At 36.5% G+C, this 20,041-nt stretch overlaps 3 protein-coding genes and 1 pseudogene across 3 annotated transcripts; 1 reads left to right on the top strand and 3 right to left on the bottom strand.

The window, feature by feature from the left end:
- Window positions 1-1,270: 1,270 nt before the first annotated feature.
- On the bottom strand, window positions 1,271-1,965 carry LOC145157714 (uncharacterized). The gene is made up of 2 exons (XM_079076715.1): window positions 1,676-1,965; window positions 1,271-1,592 (listed from the first exon to the last, which is right to left on the bottom strand). The coding sequence occupies exons 1-2, from the start codon at window positions 1,963-1,965 to the stop codon at window positions 1,271-1,273; spliced, it is 612 nt and encodes a 203-aa protein (XP_078932841.1).
- Window positions 1,966-5,968: 4,003 nt separating this feature from the next.
- Window positions 5,969-7,724, bottom strand: LOC145159431 (7-deoxyloganetic acid glucosyltransferase-like). The gene is made up of 2 exons (XM_079078418.1): window positions 7,158-7,724; window positions 5,969-7,069 (listed from the first exon to the last, which is right to left on the bottom strand). Exons 1-2 carry the CDS (start codon window positions 7,651-7,653, stop codon window positions 6,138-6,140), a joined length of 1,428 nt encoding a protein of 475 aa, XP_078934544.1. The 5' UTR covers window positions 7,654-7,724; the 3' UTR covers window positions 5,969-6,137.
- A 2,576-nt stretch (window positions 7,725-10,300) lies between these two features.
- On the bottom strand, window positions 10,301-12,983 carry LOC145157715 (syntaxin-22-like; annotated as a pseudogene).
- Window positions 12,984-16,318: 3,335 nt separating this feature from the next.
- Window positions 16,319-17,176, top strand: LOC145157716 (uncharacterized). The gene has a single exon (XM_079076716.1). The coding sequence runs from the start codon at window positions 16,319-16,321 to the stop codon at window positions 17,174-17,176; it is 858 nt and encodes a 285-aa protein (XP_078932842.1).
- The last annotated feature ends 2,865 nt before the right edge of the window (window positions 17,177-20,041 follow it).

Here is a 20,041-nt window from a genome sequence, read left to right on the forward strand (position 1 = left end):
TCAATCTAATCAACCACTCAGATTATTCACTCAAATCACTTAAATTAATTAATCAGATCAATTACTCAAATCCCTCAGTTCAGTAAATCAATCAAATCAATCTCTCAATTTAGTTAAATCAATTACTTATATCAATCAAATTACTCAAAATATTGCTAGCAAAAAACGTCCTTATTTGAAGTTTGAGCTGTGGATTTGGTCCTTGCCTCTATCTGCCGTTAGAGGCATTCCGTTTTCTTCCCCCCGTGTCATGCACATGAGGGTATGTTCGTCTTTTCATTTATGGGACAAAAATTGCAATCTAATTTCTCTATTTAACATCGGCTTGAAACCTATCTTCCCCAACGGCTCTCTTTGGGAAAATGGTAGCTATCATATGTTTCTGTGGCAACAATTCTGTGTTGCGCACGTCGTGGACTCCACTCAATCCAGGTCGGCGCATCTACTCATGCCCTCTACCGGTAAAGTAGTGTTCTAATTTTTGTAATCAAACACCTTATTCTTGCCCTAATTTTGTGCTCTTCATCTTTGAAAGGACTCAAAATTTCGATTCCTTGGATGGTTCGATCCACCAATGTGTGATCGTGCTAAGGCTATCATTCCTGGTCTACTGAAGAGCATGAACAATTTGAAGCTTTCAGTGAAAGAGTTAGAAGATGAAATTCGGAATTTGAGGTTTTACCTGAAGATGGCAGTGAAAGAGTTAGAAGATGAAGTTTGTAAATTGAAGTTCTACTTGTGGTGAAGTTCGATTTTTTTTTCTTGTTTTCTGGATGTAGAATTAGGGATTAGGGTTAAGTTCCACCTGTGGTGCTGAGGTTTTTTTTGGGATCTTCTTGTTTTGATGAATAGGCCTTTGTATACTGTAAAGGTCATTTCATGAACCTTGTACCTCGAATTATAATGTATGGAATATTATCTTATTTAATTTTTGTTGTTGTGGAGATTGTAATGGTAATACAATACATAAAATGGTAATAAGAAAAGTACAATACCATAATAGAACTTACTAAGTGTTATTGAATCAGAACATATAATCCAAATAAGAACATGGAGTTCAATTCAAATTACAATACCATAGCACATAACCAAAAACAATTGCCATTACAATATCCAAGTGTAACAAAAACGAAGCAACCACATGAATTTTGGAATTACAAAATAACTTAACATACTAACCACAGTTAAAACAACCAACATATGCCATTTTCTTAAAAATATTAGACCAAATGAAGATTTCAAAACCTAACACTACACTTGACCATACGAACTACTCTTGATCATGACCTTCATTAGCCCCTCCAGGCTCCTGCTGACATGCACCCTGACCTTTACATGTCCTTGAGTTGTGTCCTTTTTGTTTGCATTTTTCACAAGTGACACTCCCAAATTTCCAACTAAGCTTCTCCACTTCTTTGGATCCTTGACTTTGACTTTGACTTGCTATCACACTTTCAATTTGACTAGACTTTTCCTTTTGGATCATTCTTTCCTCCATGGACTGTCTTCTTTTCTTCTTTAGCCTGCCAGACATTTTGTGGTGTGGCGGTGGGATAATTCTAGTGGGAAAATCACTTTTACACCACATTGACCTGCCTTTTATGGGTTCAACTTTAAAGTCATATGCAGCCTTCCAAGTTTCTAGTAAATAAAGTTTTTTTTTACCCAAGTGTACAGCTCCCCTACCTTTTCCCCATTGTCTTTCATCTCACTCCAAGTGGCTATGGCATGCCTGCAAGGGATTCCTGCTAACTCCCACTTCCTACATGTGCATGTCATGTGGTTAATGTCCACAACATGTTGATCATTCCATGGTCCAACTACCTGATACTTTCCACCACCATTCCACCTTACAATATACTTAGCTGCTTGTAGCTCATTCTTCTTTAACAATTTGGTTGCAGTAGGTGTGAGAGGACCTTGGCATTTCCTTTGCTCTTTAACCACATTGCAGATCCTCTTCATTAGATATTACCTTATAAATTCCAAGCATGTAATGATTTTCTTGTCCCTTCCTTTCTCCAACTTACCATTCAGAACTGCACACATGTTATGTAGAAGCACATCTAAGATGGCCCTTCCTTTCTCTAAGCAAGTCATACTGCTCTGAGTAATCCCCAACAACATTCTTTGTAGCCCTTGCCTTAGCCATAAATATAACATCCCAAAAATACAACCCAAAATATTTTTGTTTCAATATTACTAAAAACCCACAATATAATATGTCATACGATAAAACCATGAATCATGCGTCTCAAAATGTCATAATAAGTTTATCAAATCAACTGATGTCAAAACATATCAATATATCTAAAATAAAACTCCCAGGATAAACTGAAGCTGTGGTGTGTGCCATGCCATCATCCCGAGCTCTTCCCCTTACCAGCGAAAGTACCTGAAACCAAAAACTGAAACTGTAAGCACAAAGCTTAGTGAGCTCCCCCAAACTACCACATACCATACAATAGCATATAGAGCAACTACTGGACCTTGCCCACTGCATCGGACCGAGGTCCGGAAACTGCATCGGACCGAAGTCCGAAACTAACCAGGGTCTGCCCTCTGCATCGGACCGAAGTCCGGAAACTGCATCGGACCGAAGTCCGGAACTAACCAGGGTCTTGCCCTCTGCATCAGACCGAAGTTCGGAAACTGCATCGGACCGAAGTCCGGAACTAACCAGGGCCTTGCCCTCTGCATCGGACCGAAGTCCGGAAACTGACTAAACATAGCGTGGCATAATAATAACTACTAGCATAAACACATATACTGCATACTGCATCGGACCGAAGTCCGGAACACATAACACAAAGACATGCTTGAATCACAAAGACATCAAGCACACTAAACTACTGCATCGGACCGAAGTACGGAACTACTGCTAACTAAACGGGTCGGCATTGTGGCCGTAGACCTGTTCCTACTGGAAGGAAACTCACCTCGTAACGCTAGCTGCTGAGGTGCTAAATCTGGAACTGTCTGACTGCTGCTCCGGAACTCCCCAGCTACAAATCCCATAAACACTAAGTCAGATATTGATAACTAATCTCAGGGTAAAATGACTATTTTACCCCTGGTCCAAGTCAACTTCCTGGTCAAAGTCAACTTTCCAGTTGACCGGACTCGCCGAGTTGGGCTGCCAACTCGTCGAGTCCCTGTCTTCATATCTAATTCTCTGCCCGCTACTACTCGTCGAGTTTAGCATAGGCTCGACGAGTTCCACTTCGATGCTAATAACCAGTCCATCTTCAACTGACTAGCCGAGTTGTATGAACAACTCGTTGGGTCAGTTCTTAAGGCAATAAGATTGCCTTGGACTCGCCGAGTCAGGGCGCAGACTCGCCGAGTCCCTCCATTACTAGATCTACATCTCAACTCACTGAGTCTAATTCCCACTCACTGATTCCACTCACAAACTTTCAAAGGGGAAATATCGGGGACTCGCGACTCGACTCGCCGAGTCAGAAGAGCGACTCGCCGAGTCCTTAGCATGCCATTACTATTCAGTTGATTCTGTTCGAATCCAGAGCATTCCATTCATAGATCTGGACTCCTAGGGCTGGACTTACACGTAAAGTTGGAAACTTTACGTGCAAACATGCTAATACGAAGCTTATAAACCCAAAATAAGCTAAAGGAAGAGATCTAAGCTTGGAATGGAAACTTGGCTCAATAAAGGTGGCAACCTTGAGCTTAAGAGGCTCTGGAGAGCTTAGATCTGAAGTCCATTCGTCATCTCAACTCTTAATTCGACCCTAAAGTCTAGAAAGGGCTCAAAATGACAATAACATGCTTTCTAAGAGATCTAATAGATAATAAACAAAGATTCCAGCTTGATACCTCCAAGAAGACTGAAATGCAACAAGAAATTCGGATCTACTTGCTCCCTCTTGAATACTTCTCTTCTCTCTTCTTCCCCAAATCCCGAAGATGCACTAAAACCTTCACAAGTGAGAAAATGCTCCAAAAATGCTAAAGAACGGCTAGGGTTTCGTATGGAACTCTTTGTGGGTGAGGGAGGCTGGTCTTGGGGCACATAAGGTGTTTAAATAGGGTGCAAACCCCTGAAATTAGGGTTTCATCCAGACTGGCGGACTCGCCGAGTCCGAGAGTATGGACTCGTCGAGTTGCCAACTTAAATCGCGTGCAACCCCCGACTCTACTCGACGAGTCGGGCTACTGACTCGTCGAGTACCTCTTAAGGAAATCAAACTACTTGATTAAATCACATACCAGAAAATGGGGCGTTACAACATACCAGAAAATGGGGCGTTACAATAACAACGCCCAAAAACATCAGACACTCCACCTTCTTCCCCCCGTTGCCATGCACATGAGGGTATTTTCGTCTTTTCATTTATGGGGGGGGGATACTCATCTATTACCGCACATATAACGATGCCCAAAAACATCAGACACTCCACCTTCTTCCTCGTTCAATTCTCATTAACGTCTAACCCTAAATCAAAGATATCCACTCCAAATCCTTTCTTGAGCTGAACTGCAGTCCTGTAGGTTGAAGGAAAAAATGGTGCATTCACTGTGGACTATACGTCCTACAATGATGGGGTTTGATGCACTGGATTTGTATGGTGGGTGTTATTATAGCTTTTTAAACTTAAATTTTTTGAAATTTCACACAATACGCTAACTGCATTTTGTATTTTTTGTTGTTTGGGATAGTTGATCATCCCCATTTGTTCACGATTGAACTTCGCCATGGTGGGAAGTTCACACATTTTCAAAATGTAAGACGTGTGAAGGGGAAACTTACATATATTTCTTGTTCTCCTCATTTCTGGAGAAAGTGATTTTGATTCACCTCCATAAACCACAAGTGGTAATGATGAACTACAAGTTTCATGTTGGGGATCATCAACTATTTTTTGTTTTCTTTGTTTTGGTTCAATTGCCACTTAATCTTCTTCATTTAACTGCTCAATAACAACGCCATTACTCTTATTTGGTGACATGAAGTATGTAACCAAGTTGGTTGTGTCATGCTCAGTATACACCTGGATCACCTTGTTAGCTCCAATATATTTAGCTAGGTTACACACATCTTGATCATTACCTAGAGCTCTAAGGCCAAAAATCAACTTCATTGAGAATCCTGAAGTGATAATATATTACTGGGGGAACCACGTATCCTAGTTCTAGCATCATAGCGTCGAGTTCATGCACTGAAAACTCATCTATATCAACTAAATCAATATATGTAAGTTTCCCCTTCACATGTCTTACATTTTGAAAATATGTGAACTTCCCACCATGGCGAAGTTCAATCGTGAACAAATGGGGATGATCAACTATCCCAAACAACAAAAAAATACAAAATGCAGTTAGCGTATTGTGTGAAATTTCAAAAAATTTAAGTTTAAAAAGCTATAATAACACCCACCATACAAATCCAGTGCATCAAACCCCATCATTGTAGGACGTATAGTCCACAGTGAATGCACCATTTTTTCCTTCAACCTACAGGACTGCAGTTGAGCTCAAGAAAGGATTTGGAGTGGATATCTTTGATTTAGGGTTAGAACGTTAATGAGAATTGAACGAGGAAGAAGGTGGAGTGTCTGATGTTTTTGGGCATCGTTATATGTGCGGTAATAGATGAGTATCCCCCCCCCCCCCCCATAAATGAAAAGACGAAAATACCCTCATGTGCATGGCAACGGGGGGGGGGGAGAAGAAAACGGAATGCCTCTAACGGCAGTTAGAGGCAGGGACCAAATCCACCGCTAAAACTTCAAATAACGACGTTTTTTGCTAGCAATTTTTTTGGACCCTACCCATAAAAATTGGCAAACCGCAGGGACCATTTTTATAATTTTGTTTTTACTTTATTTTTTAAGTTGGATTAACTTAAACACCTGCTCTTGAGACTCTATGTCGTCGACAAAAGCCAAGTCATCAAAGGTCACATATGGATGAGTTACAAACCTGCAATTTTGACTAAATTGCAAAAGTAAAAAAATGGTTTTATTGTTACAAAAAAATCATTACTAGCTTTTTCAAGGAAAAGCATTTTCCTAATTTAAATGTTCCATTTTATTTAATTTCCTTCCTATAAAAGTTCAATACTCAAAAACCATTTCCCTTATCCACAAGTCAACAACCATTGCAACATAGCTTTACTTGCAAACAAAATCATTTGACTTAAGATCTTCAACAAGCCTATTCAAATCCATCCACGAAGAGCCATTTTCCGACACACTTTTCGCACCAGCCTCCGCCACCACTTTTGTCGATCGGAAAAATTCACTCCGTCGCACATCTAAAACATCTTTCACCGCCTTCTCGACCACAAATCTGTCACAAGTTTCTTTTATATCAATACCAATCTTCCACACTTCGCTCACAAACCGACTATTGACATGTTGGTCCACTTTAAGTGGCCAACAGATCATCGGAACCCCCTCCACCATACTCTCCACCGTCGAGTTCCATCTACTATGTGTCAGAAAACCACCGAATGCAGAATGGGCTAACACCTCCTCTTGCGGAACCCATGTTGTAATGAACCCTCTCCGGTTAGTTTCACCGACAATATTCCCCGGAACTTTACTCTCATCATAGTCTCCGGTGACCGAACCAGGCCGTTTCACCAACAGGAAAGGGTATCCACTGTTCACTAATCCATGCCAGATTTCAACGAATTGGTCTACTGTCATTGTTGCCATGCTTCCGATGCTAACATAAACGACAGATTTTGGTAGTTGGGTGTCTAGCCATGAGAGACAATCTCGATTTTCTGTCCATAGACTGTTTGAAACATTGTGTTGCGTTGATTTTGGGAGACGGGATTTGAGCAGGGTGTGTAATGGGCCTATGCAATATATGTTTGGGCAAAGACTGCGGATTTGGTCGAGTATGGATGCGTCGAGAGCTTCGAATGTGTTGAGTATGACTCCATGAGCTCGAGGAACTTGTCGAGCTTCGTTCATTATAATTTGCATAACGGGGTTGGTGAGGTTATCGTAACGATAGAAACCTGGAAGATCCCGGCGCCGGAGGAAAGTTTCTGTTCCGGGAACGTTCTTTATCAACACATCCAAATCGATACCTGAATCAAAAAAAGGTTTTCATTTTTCATTTTTCAACATTTGAAGTCATATATCGCCGGTGAAAGGAAAAGAAGGAGCTGCACTCACCGTTGAAAGGGACCTCGCCGGCTCCGATGAGCTTAGGAAGACACAAGTATGTCCAAAGTGTGCAAGGACTCATAGTTTCAAAATAAATTAAAGGAATCTGTATCTCTTCCGCGACATCAAGTGCAAATGAAAATAATCCGTCGGGTATTACAACAGTCACCGGAGAATCGGATTTGCAACTGAAGCATCCGGAAACCATCATGTCTCTGAAAGCTGGTTCGGTCACAGTTTTCATTCCTTCAAACACCTCGTTGTAGCGTGCGGTGGAACGAGGATGGTCGTCGGGGAGTCCGTCGGAGATGGTCTGAAAACGAAAATTGGGGTAGCGGCTGAATCGGGACAAGACGTTGGTATGACGGAGGAGGTTTCGTTGGATGTAGACGGTGTTGAGGACAGTGACGGAGATGCCGGAGATACAGAGGAGCTCTGCTAATTTGAGCACACAATTGACAGGACCTTGCATTGGCAAAGGGAAAATCAGGACATGGGTAGACATAATTAACTGAAACTCCGAGAGAATCTTCCGAGAATACGTACTTTGGTGACAAAACAGCAGTACTTCAGATTTCTCAATGGCTGATGATCAAGATGTATGCTACTTTATTAAAAAGCAAATTACAAAAGTTGTCCATGTGGTATTAGGAAAATTATAGATATGGTCCTTAAACTATTTTTCATCATACATATATTCTAAAAATGAGTATCTTGTATGATTTTTATCTTTGGATAGTCTAATTTACTTTGAGTTTAACCATTAAGTCCATATAATGATAATTACATCCTTATTCGTATCTCCTCCAACTTGCACCCAATGAACTCAAACACATGAACTTAACATTTTGGAGATTAAAATAGCATAGCAATAGCTTTAATCCGGTAAAAGGATGTTTCTTTCTCCAAAATTGACGATGGCTCAACTAGGAGGATGAAAAGAATAGAAATGAAAGCAAAAGAAACGAAGAGCGAATCACAACTAATCTGGGGTGAATAAAAAATGTATGTGGTTACAGAGGAAAATTTATGGTTATAACTTTTAAGGATGTTTTATACGAGAGAGAAGAAGAAATGAATCTTTAATTGTTATTTGTATACAAAAATGATTGTGCTATCTTGGAAATATGTTCATCAGTTATTAAATTGGGCCATTTGCGTTAAGTGTTCTATGATACTTTAATACAAAATTTATAAATTTATTGGTAGAAGTAAAGGCTTGTGAGTAAGTTTTGAAAATTATTATTTCTATAATGTATTATATTAAACTAGTACAAAGCATGCGAGATTATCACCATAGGAATTGGTTGTGTAATAAAAGATAGTTAAGGACCATTTATGTAATTATTCTTTATTATTTAAATATCAAATTAAAATAAATAATAGTGTCTTTGTCTTTATATACTGTTTGAATATTTATATTATCACTTGTAGATATAAAATGACACAAATTAAATATTTTTGCCACCGTATGCGACATGCGACTATAATATATATAATCGTGTCAAATAGTATTGGCCAAGTAACGTAATATTCTTTCGAACGGTGGTTACATAAACTTTGAGAATATTGGACTTAAGAACAGATACCGGACCTATAATACCAATTTCATCCGACCCAATTCACAAAATGTGGTAACGGATAGAATTTTAGAGGCTTCTTAACCATCCAAGCTTCTCACTGGTGTAGTAGGGTGACATGGCTGTGTACCCGTGGACGAACACCACACCGTCGCACTTGGTGATCTCTCTCTCTCTCTCTCTCTCTCTCAAATGTTTGAAAAAATAACTCAAAAAAATCCATTTGACCGGTTTAACGACTGAATTAAATTATTTAACACTTTATAAATACGGATTAATTTTAACATTTAATCTCATATCACCTTCTATGTTTTTTTCTTATTCATTCATTTTTACAACAAAATAAATTCCAACAACCCCACCCTAAATTATGGTAAAATGAAATATTGTGCTGATAGTTCAAGCAAGCAAACCAACTAGAAATGTATTTTCTTTTGATTCGTCGATACCACCCCAATTCATTCCTTTCCAATTTAAATTTTAAAATGTTCAATAGTGTTATCCAATGTTTATACTAAACATTACCCCGAATTTTTTCAACAACTTCTTTCCTTTTTCCCTATCATGTTCGACAAATCCAACCCCATCTCTTGTCACAAAGCCTGAAATCCTAAGCACCGTATCTTTAGGATTTCTAGAATATTTAAGTCAGTTAAATTTTAACTAATTGATATTCAACCCCTTTAGGTAATTAATTCTCAATTAATTCCAAAATAGTTTATAATTAATTTGTTTACCGCAATAAATTAATAAACTAGTTATTGTAACGTCTTGTTGTACGTGTTACTATTTTTAGAAGGGTTTAATGAATTAATATATTACCTATACAGTTAGAAAGATAAGAGTAAATAAATGTTAAGATATTAGTTTATGCGAACTAATATGTTTAAAAGGAAAAAAATAAAGAGGTAAATGAACAAAAAAGAAGTATTTAACAAAACTGGATATTAATAAATGGAATAATAATAATAATAATAATAATAATTAGGGGGTGACCCATGCTTCGCATGGTCAGTGTATTTTTTTACATTTGTTCTTTCTTTATAGTAATTTTGGTTGTAATTCGTAATGTTTTGCATTGCAGTTGAGGCTTATTTCATAAGAAGTACACAAGTTCATTTAAATTGTTCAATGTACACAAAATGTGGATGTGTTAGACAACATCCTTATATTTTACTATATTTTCCGTATGCAAAATGTGGGTGTAGGCATCTTCATTTTGTACTAATAGTCAAAAGATGGATAGATGATGCGAGAAGCCAATCACTCAGGGTCGGGATAGCGTACGCGTAGCGTGACAATGTCATCTGTGGAGTGAAATGTGTTACTGAGGTTGAAGTTACGGGTGTTTAGTAAAAGTTGTCTTACCTGGAAAGGTTAGTCGCTTGCTGGTGTAGGAGTGGTATTCGAAAAGTGCTGGTGTCTGCGGTATCTGTCAAAGGTGTTGCCGGCATTGGAGTTGGTGGAGTTGTTGGGTGCCAAAAAATAATAAATCGCTGAATCAAACCACACACACAAAACAAAGAACAAAAAGCATAATACACAAATATAGTTCAAAGATATGGAAGTCATTTAAAGATCAGTTTTTTCTTGACAATGCAACTGCACATGGAATAACAATACAAACAGCAAAGTTGACAATGATAGGAAGCAAAGAACAAATGAAGAATAGACAAATATGAATGCTATGACACCCCATTCGAACACTATAACCACAATCAGAAGCACAATCCCTATGATCACCAAAAGCAAGCAACTCTGCATGGACCAAATATCACACAATCAACATTTTTATAAGAACAAATAAACTAAAATTTGTTCTTCTAATATTAAGAAAAAAGTATACCATGGAAGAGTTTGATCTTTGAGTCTTTGATGCTTTAGCAAGATGGGATTTTCCCTGTAAAGTTGCAGCATGAGAGTTCTCGATGTTTGATCGAATATCATCTGAAACAAATTCCTCACATCACAAAAATAAGATATTAAAAAAAATAAGGAATAAAAATGGGTAAATGTGGAAATTATACTAATCGATCATAGCTCCTTGTTCATGAACCAAAACAACAAGATCTTTAAATATTCATTCACCTCACCAATTTGGTTTTGAATCTCTTGTATTCACTGATCTCTTTCCTCAATTATAGCCTCATTGAATGCAATCTCATTGGCAATGCCAACACTTCATGTATGCTAATACATACTAATAATAATTAAATAGTAATAATAATAGTATACAATAATATATTGATAATGGGTGAAAGCAGAAAACTTGCCTTCTAGATTGGAGAAGGGCATGTTGTTCTGGACTTCTGCCTGAGCTTGCATCCACTTCACTGGCTTCATTACTGCAGATTATTTGGAAAAAGTTAGATGATTTGTTCATTCATCATCATAAGGGTAAACTTGGTAATTGAACTTTTGTAAACAACTACTAATGCAATACCGTGAGGAATGAAAAGGTTGATGAACAGCAGGAGAGTAAGTTGTCTCTCTTTTAGTTGCAAGACATTGTGCTTTTTGAAATTCTTTTAAAAGTGCTTGAAAATCTTTTGCAAGCTTAACATCTGTTATATTTTTGTTGGCCTGTATAAAAATGAAAACATTCAATGACCAAATGTTTACACCACTCATTAATAAGGTGTTATTAAAGGTCGAAAACATTACAAATTTTAAGACATCTTGAAGATCATGTGTTTGTGTTTAGATATGTGAAGGGGAAGAATGAAATATACAGTTTGACAAATTCCAAACAGAATCGAAGAAGAAAAATCGATAACAGAATATGGGAGTAAGTCAAAAATAAAATAGAATATAGTTGGGTGGCTAAATCCATACATAATAATAATTCAATGGCTAACTAAATCGATAAAAAAGGTGAAAGTAGGTTATGTTTCTCTTTGTTTTTCCCTGATAAAAAAAATAGATTAATTAAAAAACACTATAATAGCCTCATCACTACAAAAATTAGTTAAGTGTGAAAGTGCGTTGCTAACTAAAAGGTATGAAGGTATAAGTGATTCTATATTTGATATGTACTGTGATTCTATGAATTCAAATTGTTTGTTTCTTAGTGTCACAATCCAAGGAAATCTATTTGTAGAGTGGTAATACCAGGTATATGGAAGAAAAGGCGAACAAAAAGTGCCAAGAATGCTGTCAAAATGCCATATTCGCCCTTGTAAGTAAATTGTAAAACAAATAGGAAACTAACTAAACTGAAAGAAAAAATATAGAAAGTAATTATGTATCCTATGAAAATTGTAACATTTGACAAGACAAATGATTTTATAAAATTGTAAGACTACAAGGAGCGTACTTGATCCAGGATGTAAGACTTGTTGGTGCTTGTAGAGAAAAAAAGAGGAACAATAAATGCTTTTTGAATCAGTGTGCCTTTTGAAAACATCAAAACCCTATAGAGAAATTGATTATTCCTTTCATACATATTTAAGATGAGCCATCAAATACCATAATATATATAAATATGATCTTATGTGCACAATCATGTAATTATATACATATTGAACCAAAATGCAGTCTGACCATTTGTTTTGATCTTGCTCAAAGTCAACCCCTGTAGTTGTTCCACTAAAACTCTGAATAAATGTAAAAGCTACACAAGAACCACAAAATATTCGACTTCAAACTGATGACCTAATAGAAAAACCGAAAAGAAATATCTAAAAATCAAAAAATAGAGTGTAAGTTATAATTAAGCTTTATACAGTTCTTAAGCTATATTGAAGCAGACAAAAACATACCTTTTAAGTCATTTTGTTCTGAATCAAAAAATAGAGTGTAAATAATTTCAAGAATATATATGCTTAATTTGTTTCCAGGTGCTACTAACCCATCTTCCTTTAAATGTGAATTATTTCAAAAATGCACCTTTACTCATGATCTTGTCCTTGTTACATTTAGGATCAAAAGGAAAAAATCCATAAGCGTTGTAGCAAAAAAATCACTAATATTATGGTTAATCAGCAATATCTTTATATCATAACACCACAATTAACCTAGTAACTAAAAACAAACATAACCTTACAAAAATGTTGGCTCTTAATCATCTTCATCTCATGTCATTAAATCCCCTGTAAAAAAAAAATAAATAAATAAATAAACTAAAAAACTAAAAAACTAAACATACAGAAACTGGAAATTAAACGAAAAAACTAACCCTAAGCATCTTCAAAACTTGTATTATTGATTGTCGTTATGGGGTTTGATTTGATGTAATACCTGATTCATTCTCCATAATACTCCACAAAATCTATAAATCCAAACGAAAAAAATAGAATCAAAATCTTACGCAAATTAACAGTAGCTCTCTTCAAGTCCAAAATTAAACCCTACTTCCATCTCTCTTCTGATATACAGAAGCAAATGAAAAAAAAGTGAAGAAAGAAATAATGGCCAAAGTCGGTGGGGGTATACACCAGAAATCAATGAGAGAGAGTGATACAGGGCTAGTTGTTATAATGTTAGTTACAAGAGGGGCATAAATGTAAATGTCAATATAGATGAAAGTTGTTAGTAATGCCCTTTTGACTTACAAATGCATCAACATCATTTCAAAGTTGGATGAATAATATTTTTAAACCTTTACTCAGAAAATGTGTATTGGTATTTTTTGACGATATATTGGTGTACAGCCCATCATTAACTCAACATTGGGAGCACTTAAATGTTGTATTTCATTTAATGCAACAACATCAACTATATGCCAAAGCGAGCAAATGTGCTTTTGCTATATCAAAAGTTGAGTATTTGGGGCATTTCATATCAGGTGAAGGTGTAGAGACAGATCCAAAGAAAATAGAAGCAGTAGTAAAGTGGCCAATTCCAAAAACTGTGAAAGAGTTAAGAAGTTTCTTGGGCATGACAGGTTATTATAGAAAGTTTATTCGGAATTATGCCTTAGAAAGGAGAATTTAAATGGGGAAAGGAGCCTCAGTCTGCCCTAGAAGCATTAAAGGAAGCTTTAAGTTCAGCCCCTGTTCCATCTGTGCCAGACTTCTCACAAGTATTTGTGGTGGAGACTGATGCATCAAACCACGGGATTGGTGCGGTTTTAATGCAACAAGGACATCCTTTAGCTTTTATTAGTAGAGCTTTAGGTCCAAAATGGCAGAAACTATATGTATATGAAAAAGAGTTATTAGCCATTGTCTTTGCAGTTCAAAAATGGGAACAATATTTGACTGGACAACACTTTATTATCAGAACTGATCAAAAAAGTATAAAGTGGTTGCTTCAACAAAAGATTTCTACTCCATTCCAGCAATTTTGGCTTTCAAAACTCATGGGGTTTGATTATGAAATACAATACAAATCGGGAAGTGAAAATCTAGTAGCCGATGCTTTATCAAGAGTAAAAGGAAGTGAAATTTTTTGTTTAGCCCTCACTACAGTAGAATCTGATTTAATAGAGATGATAAAAGAGAGCTACAAGAATGATGAATTTCTTCATTCATTGTTGCAACAAGGAGTTTCTCAAGGCACTCCTAATTACATAATCCAAGATGGGCTTATAAAGAAGAAACAAAAGATAGTTGTTGGCAAGGAGGAAGGAACAAAACAGAAAATTTTGTTATGGCTTCACTCTTCACCTGAAGGTGGACATTCAGGCAGAGATGCAACTATTAAAAGAGTAAAAACCTTGTTTACTTGGAAAGGTTTACATAAAGATGTGAGCAGATTTGTACGTAATTGTACAACATGTCAGGCCAACAAATATGATTCTTCTACATATCCAGGTTTATTACTACCACTACCTGTACCTACAGCTGTATGGGGTGATATCTCTATGGATTTCATAATTGGACTTCCTAAATCTCAAGGGAAAGAAGTTATATATGTTGTTGTTGATATATTGAGCAAATATGCTCACTTCATGGCTTTATCTCATCCGTTTTCAGTTGTGGAGGTTGCCCAGACATTTATGGATAATGTGTTCAAATTACATTGATGGCCAGAAACGATTGTAAGTGATAGAGATCCTATTTTCCTTAGTCAATTCTGGATGGCTCTCTTTCAAATACATGGTACGCAATTGAAATTGTCATCAGCTTATCACCCTCAAACGGATGGTCAAACTGAGGTAGTGAATAGATGTCTTGAAAACTACTTAAGATGTATGTGTGGGTTAAATCCGAAAGATTGGTCATTTTGGTTGCCATTGGCTGAATGGTGGTACAATACTACTTATCATACAGCTATCAAACTTACTCCATATGAAATTGTTTATAATCACCCACCACCATTGCATCTACCCTATCTCCCCAAGGAAACCAACAATGAAGCTGTTGATAGATCACTTCAAAGAAGAGAAAACATGATTAGCAATTTAAAAAAGCAGTTACAATTTGCTCAAAACAGAATGAAGGTTTTAGCTGACAAGAAAAGATCTGAGAGACAGTTTCAAGAGGGAAATTGGGTATGGCTTAAATTGCAAAATTCGGTGCAATCTCGTAGCAATATTAAGATAAGTCCTAAGTATTTTGGACCCTTCCAAGTTGTGTCAAAAATCGGGAAAGTCGCATATAGATTACAACTACTTGAATCTGCAAAAACACATAATATGTTTCATGTGTCTCAACTGAAAACATTTAAAGAAAGTTTACCTGACCTTCCTCATATTCCAGCATGGTGGAAAGGACAAAACACAGATATAGATATCAAGCCAAGTAAAATTCTTGATAGACGATTTATGAAAAGACAAAACAAGGCACTTGTACAATACCTTATACAGTGGAATGATTTCCCTCCGAGTGAAGCATCTTGGGAATTTGCAGATCATATAAAAAATAAATTTCCTGACTTTTTTCTAGCATCTGTATGACTTGTGGGCAAGTCAAATGTTTTAGGGGGAAAGTATGATACAGGGCTAGTTGTTATAAAGTTAGTTACAAGAGGGGCATATATGTAAATGTCAATATAGATGAAAGTTGTTAGTAATGTCTTGAAGGCATAAATAGAATGTACAGCTGTGTCAAAATAGTTATTGATTCAATAAAGCTTTTCCCCAAATATTTCCCTCTTCTCTCTCTATCTCAAATGATTATCGTGTAGTATCTCGAAGCTCCGATTCTTCATAAAAACATGGTAGCTTCCTGCGTCCTACATCAATGAGAGAGAGAGAGAGAGAGCGAGAAAGGGCCGAAGTTTACATGTATAGTCGATTGGGTGTGGTACTTCTGCTTCACCGGCCTCTTCTACCATCAACATCAGTGGCCGGATTTAAGGTATCCCTGATCCGAAAATCGAACGGCACGACAACCTTTAAAATCCCTAAAAACCTCCTCCATTGTGCGATTATTATAGGGTGTTGCTCCTCCTCCGTCCATCTAAATCAACAGATGTTGGTTTACAAAATCGTTATTAGTTGTTCATAACCATAAGGGTATATATGTAATTTGAGTTAGAAAGTTGTTACAGTAGTTATTTATACTTTGTCTGTATATAAGCTTTGTAATGAGACATTATTCGTTAATGGGAAAACTCAATTCACAATCTTCTCTTTAACTCATCGATCGTGTAATCGATTCTGTTCACCAATTTTCATCAATTTCTTTCAATTTCTTGTTCATCATGTCAAATTCTTCAACAAATGAATCATTTACTTCTTCCATTGATGTATCTAGCCCTTTCTTCATTGGATCTTCTGATAATCCAAATTTTGTTCTTGTTTCAAATGTTTTCACTAGTGTTGGATTCAATTCTTGGAAGCTATCAATGGTTATTTCACTGTCTGCGAAGAACAAGCTAGGTTTTGTTGATGGAACTATTATTGCACCTCTTTCGACTTCTTCTACATATTCTAATTGGTTTCGCGCTAATTCAATGGTTGTCAGTTGGATCTTAAACTCTGTTTCTAAGATGATTGTTGATAGTCTTCTATTCCTTCCAACCGCGAAAGAAATTTGGCAAGAATTACATCATCGATTCGAACAATCTGATGGCGCTCTCATCTATCAAATGCAACAACAATTGTACTCTCTATCTCAAGGTGCTGATGATTTCTCTTCTTACTTCACTAAATTCACAAAACTTTGGGATAAAGTTCGTATGATCCAATTTATTCCTAATTGTACTTGTGGTGCCTCTGTTGCAATTAACAAGTTTTTTGAAGAAAAACGCCTAATTCAGTTGTTAATGGGACTTGATGAATCATACAAAATTATCCGTGGTGAAATTTTGATGATGAAACCTTTACCATATGTTTTAACTGCTTACTCTCTGTTAATACAAGAAGAACGCCAACGAGGAATCAATCTTCCTTCTACTCTTTCAAATGATGCAGTCATTATGCAAATCTCATCCGATTCTTCTTGCGCGCAAAACGCTCACCTGCAATCATTGCAAGAAATCAGGGCACACAAAGGCTTAATCTTACCGTCTTATTGGTTTTCCTTCAACCTTCAAATTCACGAAGAACAAGAAAGATGATGTTAAACCTACAGTTCAAAATGTTATTTCTAATGATTCTCCACCGATCTCACAAGAACAGTATACTCAATTGATTCAATTGCTGAACAACAATTCTCTCTCAAGTACTGGTTCATCTTCTTAGAAAAATCTTTCAATTGTTAATGGTGTTATGCAAGATGAAGGTATTCCATTTGATTTTAAACATTTTGCTGCTAATGTTTACAAATCATCATCTCTCTTACATGAACATGTTTCTTGGATTGTTGATTCTGGTGCAACTGACCATATTTGCTCTAATCGATCTCTTTTCTCTTCATTATCAAAACTTTCACAACCACATTTTCTTAGTCTTCCTAATGGGAATGATACTATTGTTTCTTACATTGGTAATGTTCAGTTACATCAAACTCTCACTCTTTACAATGTTCTTTATGTTCCCTCTTTCAAGTACAATCTTGTTTTTGTACCTAAACTTGCTTCTTAGCTTCATATATTTATCCTTTTTACTGATCAACATTGTATGTTGCAGGACCCTTCAGTAAAGTATAAGTTTGATCTTGCTTCTTTTGGCCAAAGGATTAGAGACCTTTATGTCTTTGATCATTACTTCATTCAACACAATTTTTCTTATAGTTTTTCTATAATAAATACATTGAACTTTCATTCTTTCAATGTAATGGATAAACATTCCAATGTTATGTTGTGGCACAACAGATTAGGGCATTTACCTGTTCAAAAACTTCGTTCTCTGTCTCTTGTTGATTGTTCTCATGATTCATCTATTGACTCTTGTTCTATTTGTTTTAAATCAAAACAACATAGAAATCCTTTTCCAAAGAGCATTTCTACTACTAATCATCTGTTTGATCTAATACACATTGATGTTTGGGGACCTTATAAAACTTTATCTCATGATGGATATAAGTTTTTCCTCACCATTGTTTATGACTTCAGTCGACATACATGGGTTCACACGTTAAACCATAAAGGATATGCTCTTACTCTTATCAAATCCTTTGTTACTTATGTTCAAACACAATATCAAAAGACAGTGAAAATCATTAGAACAGATAATGCTCTAGAGCTTGGTTCTAGTAATGAAGAAATCAAATTTTTTCAAGAAAAAGGTATTCAACATCAACGATCAACAATATATACCCCTTGAAGAGTTGAAAACTCTTTTAAGATCGATTAGATCCTTGACAAGTAAATTAAAAGTAAGCAATAGTAAGAACACAATGAATCAAACAGGTGTTAAATGATTAAAACATCAACACCTCAGAAGAGCTCGATTAAGAACTTCGACTGTAGAGGTGTGCTAGGGTTATAGTACAATAAATGAAAATTACTTCAAGAAGCGTACTAACAATGATGCATGCATGCATCTTAAATACTAAACCCTAATTACAAAAACACGGTTGGACAGGCCCAATCTGTGATATTAATGGACCTAGCAAACAAGCCCAATGACACAACACCCATACTCAACCATCTCCCCCTTTGTGTCAATTGAGGCGAAAGATCATTTCGGTTGAGCAAGAGATGATTTCTTCACAGTCTTGAATAGCTTCGGTATGATGGCAAGAAGTGTTTGACGAAAGAGAATATACCACCGAAGCATATCTGTAAATTTTTCTTATCAGCTTCACTGTTTTGATTACACCTGTGGATAATGTCAAGAATGTGCTCTAGACAGGTGGTGGAGAACAGATGTTTGTCATCAAGAGCGAACAAGCATTTTTGGTCTTCGGCTCTAGTGAACATGACTGTGTTATACTTTGAGTCAATTCTGCCCATTTGCATCTTGTTAACATCGCTTGCCTTCCCAATTGGTTTGATTGTGGGCTTCTTCCTTAAGGCAGATGCGATTTCTTGATCCATCTTGGTAACCTCATGAATGTAGCATAACAACATCCGTTTAATGTGATCAATGATAGGCTCGTATTGTTGTTGATCAAGGAGCAAACAGTTGTTCAAGAGGATCCAGTCATGTGGATTCAAGTTCCGCATATTGGCAAGAGATATCATATGAACTGAGCTGTCAGAGCCTCGGGTCACTTTGTGTTACAAATGGCAATTTAGCTAGGAAATTCTACACTTTTGTAAACGTTAACAATGGCAACAATTGTAACCATAACTTGAAAATGTGTATGATGTTCCAGCAAAATCCAATTGTAAAGCCTAAAACTTTATACAAAACATTTCAAATAGTTAACTTAGGATTGGAAACCTTAAGAATCCTGGTTTAAGTCCATTATGGACTAGGATCTCCTTATTGGGCCTAATGGACCAATAAGCTTCCAATTTGACTATTTTGGGCTTAGGACCCTTAAATGGGCTCTAATTGGACCCACTTTCATGAAACTTAGCATTTTGGGCAATTTTGGGTCCAAAATAAACTGGGTTACCCTTAATGGGCCTTATTGGGCCATAACTAATCCAATTAACCCTAATAGGCCATAAATCCATTATTTTATGTCAAATTGGGCCGTGAATACACTTAAGGGCCCAATGGGCCGAAAACCTTCCTTATGGGCTTCATAATTTCGAGCAAGGACCAAGATAAGGCCCAAGCTTCCCCATAATTGCCCCATTTCGGCCCAAGTGTGTAAAAAAACAATAATAATAATAATAATAATAACAATGAAGGTTAAACTAATCAAACTATGACACATCATTATTATTTGGAGGATAACCAAGTTTAATACACCACATGCATCTAGACAAGTCTCATGTATCCATGTACACTCTTCTCACCCCCTCTCTTCTCTTATTCTCGGCCGAGAGAAAGATCAAGAACACACACACACAATTTCAAAAACAACTCTTCCTTTCCTCTCAAATTTTCGAGATTTTGAGCATTTTCAAGAAGGTTTTACCACC

The sequence above is a fragment of the Lactuca virosa genome, chromosome 2, assembly GCF_052849685.1.
Source record: "Lactuca virosa cultivar CGN04683 chromosome 2, Lactuca_virosa_CGN04683_v6, whole genome shotgun sequence".
NCBI classification, from domain to species: Eukaryota; Viridiplantae; Streptophyta; class Magnoliopsida; order Asterales; family Asteraceae; genus Lactuca; species Lactuca virosa.